At 32.6% G+C, this 7055-nt stretch overlaps 1 protein-coding gene across 1 annotated transcript; it reads left to right on the top strand.

Annotated features, from left to right (window-relative positions):
• The first annotated feature begins 868 nt into the window (after positions 1-868).
• Positions 869-3797, top strand: LOC143622194 (uncharacterized). The gene is made up of 4 exons (XM_077093403.1): positions 869-1335; positions 1551-1804; positions 2768-2929; positions 3538-3797. The coding sequence occupies exons 1-3, from the start codon at positions 930-932 to the stop codon at positions 2846-2848; spliced, it is 741 nt and encodes a 246-aa protein (XP_076949518.1). The 5' UTR covers positions 869-929; the 3' UTR covers positions 2849-2929; positions 3538-3797.
• Positions 3798-7055: the final 3258 nt, after the last annotated feature.

The following is a 7055-nucleotide window of genomic DNA, read 5'->3' as shown; positions in this document are numbered from 1 at the left end:
TATATGGATCTTTATTTTAAAAATAAGATGTTGATTTGTGAGTAACTATGCGTTGATGAAAAAACAATGAATGATCTATGACCATACTACCATAGCAATAACAAAGACAAAATAACGTCAACATAAAATTAAGAGTAAACAGCTAATACATATATCTAACATGGCTTCCTATACAATAGGAAGAATATTAGAACGAAAATCACATGAGAATTGAGGAGATCAAAGATGGTCAACATCTATAAAACATTTGGTGACGATTAGTGAGTGTGAGAATCCTAAAAGAATGATATGATACGTAATAATGAAAACCATAAATCATTATATATAGTGTTTATACAATCATACTATTTTACGACGATTAGAAGTTAGAAAACTAACATATTTCTAAAAAATTTATGAATATCAATAGCTAAAAATTAATATTTATCATAAACATTGGTATTGATATTACTATGCTTATCACCAACTAAATAGATTAAAATTTTATCTTTTGTTTATATACCGTATTTTCTAATACATAACATAAATTTCACAAAATCATTTGTTCTTCTATACATCTCATAAATATTAATATTATTGAGCTTATCAACTAGTTAAAATAGATAAACATTTTTTCTTCAATATATTACCACATTGAATCTAATTACATAACATAAAAATGGTCATTAATACAAACATCTATTTCTCCATATATTAAAAATCTTCTAACTCAATAACAAATTTACACAGTTGACAATTAACTGATTCTAGAAAACCAAATAATGCATATAAAATAATACTTAAGACCCTTTAATCAGGTAATTTCCGTTTATTTCATGCCTCTTTAGCATAAGCCGACCCCACACACATTTCATACGGTTTACAAACAATATTATATAGAGAGAGAAAATTTTGATGTGAGAGAAAATGCCTCTTCTCTTCTCCCCTATATGACCCCCCTTTATTTCCCAACTCAAACATTTGTTTTTGCTTCTTCTCCTTGTCTCATATTCTACCAATATTATTATTATTATTACTATCATACCTTCAAAAACATCATGGGTTTTTTGAAAGATGAAAGAAGTAAGAAGGCTTTACGAGGATTCAAAACCTTGTTCTTTTTAGTAACTATGATCATTTCCTTCATGTTCTTTTCGGCCCCAATATTGTTCGCTGTCGCGGACGCTTTGCTTCCAACAGCTCTGTTATCCGCTTCGCTCTCGCCGCCTTTATCCGAATCACCAAAGGCGTTTTCGTTTATTAAATCCCTTAATTCTCATTTGATCAACTATGATTTTCGATATTCTTTGATCGATATCCCGATCATTTCCATTATCCGATCAGCCATCATACTCTGTAAGTAATTTATTTTATATAAATTATATAAAACCTCTATCGAGTGATTAGCCTGGATATGGCCAGGAGGTTCCATGTTCAAACCTGACAAATGAGTAGCAGAACATGGGACCTCCCGGCCATCTGTCATGCACCAGGCTAGCTCACCTGACAGAGGTTTTTTACTTTATAACATTTTTACCTAACAATTTGACAATTTATGTTGTTAACAATAGGTGTGTACGGACTATGTGATGGTCCGGGGTTATCAAGGGGCCCATACTTAGGAATCACGACGGTTTGTTCGGTGGTCTCGTTGTTGTTTGTATCGATCAAGGCGTCGTATGTGTTCGGCAGCGAGTTTACCTCGGCGCAAGTGGCTTTGTTTGTGTGTTCGATGTCGTTAGCTGTCGGACATGTGCTAGTGGCGTACCGGACTAGTTGCAGAGAACGACGGAAGCTTCTCGTGTACAAAATCGACATTGAAGCGGTAAGTATCTGTTTTGATGTATCGTCTTATTTAGCTAATAATTTTTATAATATAGCTGTCGTTTTAAAAGTTAAGGATTTTTTGAATAAAGATTCTTACCCATTAAACCTATAATAAACCTACCTTGAGTCCATTTATGCTTAAATTAATACCTAAATAGTTCACTATGCAATAAAAAGTTATACATCATGCATAAGCTACTTGTAAGCCATCTCTCACAAGTTGTGCATAACTGAAAAAGTGGGGACGTTACAAAAGACGTGAAACCCTTTTTTTTCGTGATTTACCATTGTTGACTATTTCAACGGTGGAGAAGAATTTTAGGTGGTTGTATAAATGTTACATTAAATTTTTTGTACATTATTAATTATATTTAACCAAAAGTAGTCAAATCAATTGAAAGGCGTTACATAGGGCTTTTGGCAAGCTAGAGTTAATATTATTAATGCACAACTTATTAATGAGGGGACCATGACATGTTACATTTCAACGGCTAGAAGAGAGAATGTCCATTTTGTTGGGTAGTAAATTGATTTCGACTCTTCAAGAAAAATACACTTTACACGCGGTTTGATTTTCTTTTACTTCAAGATTTCCTGAAATCGACATACGAAGCTGTAGTGGGTCTTCCCAAAATACCACAATTTGCACTTAATATTCGCTTGAAATGAATTTTATTGTATAATGTATTGAAAATATAATGGGAACTAAAGTGTAAATCACTTTGGAATAACATCTACCGAGTGAACCGAAAGCGTTATATGATTCGTATTCGGTTGCATAACTTTAAAACAAGCTAAAGGGACTTTATGTTTTAACAAAATTCCTTTGAAGTACAAGTTGAGATTCAAACCATACCCTTTTGTATAACTCTAGTAAGATAATTAAAGATTTGATCTTTTTATTATTTGGAATAAAGGGTTTTCTTTATTTAACAAGATTATGTATTTTTTTTTATTTCAGGTATCTACATTCAAAAATGGGTTTCCAAGGTACTCAAAGATTCTTCAAGATGAAAGAGTGAAAGTGAAACTCCAAAACTAAATATGCAAGCTTAGTAACTATTCACACCCCATGTTCATAATCTTTTCAATGGCCAACCAAGATTCCATATCCAAGTTTCAGGTAACAGAATCTTTACACATTGTTAAGGTAAAATGAAAAAAAAAATGTCTATTCGACTATTCAAAACAATTGTTTTGTCTATTTGAACGGGCTTCCGCCGAGAATGTCTTCTGTGGAAATTTTTTTTGAGCATTGTAGAATCTTGTTGCTTGAAAATCTTAGGTGATAATTATTAAGTAGACGGGTCAATTAGATTTAGGGTGGATGTCTATGAAAAGGCTCGTTAGGTGAACAATTTTTTACCTTGACCAGTAAATTGACATTTTGATCATTTTCCCAATTACCGAATTGTTTTTGCTAACTTGTAATGTACAACTCATCAAAGCATGCTGTTCATAGTTTAAATTTCCCCGTTTTGTGGGCCATTGGTTTATATATAAAATATAAATATATAATAAAATATTTAACAAGGCCCATGCCTTGTTCATGCATGCCAACGTGGAATATAGTCACTTTTGTCCAAGATTTCAGTTAGGTTTAGTTTTTAATGCAATCTAAGCTCATCTTGCATTTTTTTAATGTTTAATTAATTAATAATACATGGTAGGTGCATAATCAAGAACGTGAACGATGAATCTAATCTTTGTTTGGTAATGTTCTTTATGCAGGTTATCCGAAGGAGAACCGTCACTTGATGGCCAAACATGAAGAGATGGTGACCAAGATAATATATAAGTTTGGGTACATATCACATATGTAAACTATGAGTTGTGTTTCGGTCTTATACAAGTGGGGATAAGTATCGTGCCTGAGATCTGTCTTCCACGAAAAAAAATGTATAGATTTTTTTTTGGTTTTACTAGAGAATGAAATGCTTACACACATTTTTGTCGGTACAAAAAATAATAACATGGTATGATCTTATGTTAAGATTTAAATGCTTTACAAACATCCAGAAGGAAGTGTTTTATAAGCATGTTCTATGGAGGTTATTTTTTTAAATGATCATGGTAACAAGTCCCACATGACTATATTATTATTGAGGACAGAGCATAAAGCAGACCGGCCGGCCCGGATAGGCAGGAATATTGTATAACCATCTCCAAAAAGATTCTGAACAAGGTGGAATAATAGCTGGATGGATGGATACAAGAGTAGGCCTTTAAAACAACAATCTTGTTCCGGCTACCAACACACAAATTTTTATTTATTTATTTATTTTTTTCGAACGGCCACTTTTAATAAAACAGCTAAAGCCTAACAAGACGCTAGGGAACCAACTAAATACAACAACTAAAACGAGAAGTTACACTGATTACTTAATCCAAAGAAAGGTCAACGACTTGATCTTTTACACCACTTAGGTCCACTTAGGTAACCATGTAAATCGTGACGGAAAAAGTATTCTCAGATCTCGACTTCCAAACTTTTTTCCTTGTAACACACAGATGCATTGAGGTATGAATCAAGAGTTCGAACTAAAAAGGTAAAAAACTGTTCCAGAAAATAACAAAGGAGCTAGAAGGATTGTATGCGTTAAATAAGGGTTTATTCATAGATGTCACAGTGTACTTTTCACACGGGTCATCAAGCCAAATCCAATCGTCCTTGGTGTCCAACATACCGATTTTTATATTTTAAGAAAATTGTTGTGTGCACAACATGTACATTGATATGTGGTTGATAGAAAATAAAATTTTTAAGTAGAGAATCTCACAACACAAACATTTAATTTATTGTGGTTTTTTATTGAACGGTCTAATGTAATATAATTAATAGATCGGTTGAGAATAAAGATAAGAGTCACGTTCTACATGTTAAAACGGAAACAATGAAATTCATAGTAAAAGGAACATCTGTCGATTTCAAAAATCATGAGGGTTCAAGTCACTCTAATCCGACATACCGATTTTTATAGTTAAAGAAAATTGTTGTGTGCACAACATATAACATTGAGTTTTGTTTGATAGAAAATATATTTTTTAAGTAGAGAATCGCGCAACACAAATATTCATATGTGGATTTGTATTGAACAACCCATCGTAATATAATTCATAGATCAAGACTTAATTGGATTTCCCACAAAACTAGCATGCAAGTGAGCATCAATTCTTTACATAATACAATATGGGACATGACTTTGCACACAGCAATATATGTTTTAAATTGTTACCCTTTTAAAGCAAAACACTATTTATTTAAAAATTATGATATCTTGTTTCGTATATTATTCAACCAAACTACTCATCTATTGGTAGGATATCTTGGAAAGTTGGTTAGAAAAGACATAATTAGAATTTAGAAGGTATACGTGCCTAATAATAATTACTAATTGACAAAAACGTAAATATTAAAGCACCCATGTTTATTTTTTTTATTATTAAATTTGAAGTTTTCTTTCTGGCATGTTTTGATGTTTATAGGCTATATGGTTTGGTTTGGTTTGGTTTGATTTGATTTGTTTTCCATTCCTTTTTTCAATTTCCATTTTTGGTGAGGTAATTGGTTTTTATTAATTTAGATATTTCTAACTTTGCATAAGTTTTGAATAGATACAACAAACGATTATGAGAAACATGACAAGAATAAATTCAGACTTTATAATATCCGAATAGTTGATTTGAGGACTTGGAAACTATCTACAATCGATTCGTGCTAGTGGAACGATGGTCAAGTCCATATTAAATGTCTAAAATGGTTTAAATTAACAAAACTAACTTTTTAAATTATACTCGAGTTATCCAAATTAATTGTCTGAAATTGGCTTGAATAATCAGTTATCCAAATATGTTCCATGAGGACGGTTCAAAAATTTCATGGGGTGGTCGGTACTAAGTCGTATATACACTATTAAAGAAAGAAATTCGTAAGTGCGCCTGCACGGCTGCACACCATCTCTCCAACGTAGGTCCGCCATTGTACATGTTTAGCATATGCGCATATGACAAGGAAACATCTAACTTGATGGATATATTAAAAAAAAACAACTCAGATGATATCTTACATCACAATGAGTCAATGACAAAAACAACACCAATATAATCCTCAAAAGCATCGGATTTGCTTTGCTGTTTATATAAACAAGAAACCACACGACACATCCACGCAAGAATAAAAAAACGATTGACAAAGTTGATCCAAAAACTTGCACATATACTGGCTTTCATAAAGGGAATAATGGTCCTGTTATGTAAAGATAAAAACTTTATGAAGCAAGTCTATCTGGATTACAACATAAAGTTGTTTATAAAACATTTTTTTATGAAACAGTTGATGGATGGTTGGATGAGATAAAGATCTTCTAGTGAGAGATACCAACTACCATAATTAGGTTCTTATAATAAAACAAACAAAACCACATCAGCATTAAGTGGATGTGTTTGGAACATGATTAGGAACCAGAGTGGCATAACCAACTTGTGCAACTTTTTTTTAGGTAATCTTGAGTGGTCTCTAATCAGATAATTAGTAGCGGGGAACATGCATATCGTTTTAAAAAGATGTGCACGTCGATTAGCCTTTAAGAACAGTGTAGTGATAAACATCTGATCCCGTTTAGCAAGTGTCTCAAGTTAAAAACACATGTGCAGCAAAAGTTGCAAGTTTAGTAGGGTATCGACGGCTCATGTGAGTTTTATGGTAATGAATTTTCATGGTTAAAAAAAATGGGCGTGGATTATATGGCATTTGAAGATGGATCCTAAACAAAATAAATGGACATTCTAGCTTCATGGGCATATGAAGATGGATCCAGTAAACAGATTAACAAAAAATCCATAAGCTCTATATGTTGAAACATATGTATGTTTTCAATTTAATATCAAACTCATGTTGTATATGTGCTTCGCTAGTTGGTGGTTAACTTGTTTTTGTTTCTTTTGTAGTTTTGTGTGTATCTTGTTTTATTGGGATAATGAATTTGGTCCTGCTAGTTGTTTTGAGCTTGGGCTACAGATTTGCAGCTGATTAGTAATATAATCGGGCTTAAGGATGTGTTTGATTACTAGTAATTTACTACTGAAGCTGGGCTGGTTTGTGGATATGGGCTCAAGGCCCATGGCGCCTTCTAGCATCTATGGACTATGAGGTAGCGTTTGGTATATATGAATGAGAGGTGGAATGGAATGGATCATTGTGATGGAATGAAAAATATATGTTTGGTTAGTCAATGGAATAGAATCACCCA

The sequence above is a fragment of the Bidens hawaiensis genome, unplaced genomic scaffold (assembly GCF_021521415.1).
Source record: "Bidens hawaiensis isolate Kalapana, Puna unplaced genomic scaffold, B.hawaiensis_p1.1 tig00003058_1, whole genome shotgun sequence".
Lineage (NCBI taxonomy): Eukaryota > Viridiplantae > Streptophyta > Magnoliopsida > Asterales > Asteraceae > Bidens > Bidens hawaiensis.
The sequence above is the reverse complement of the archived record's forward strand: the minus strand, read 5'-3'. Positions and strand labels throughout refer to the sequence as shown.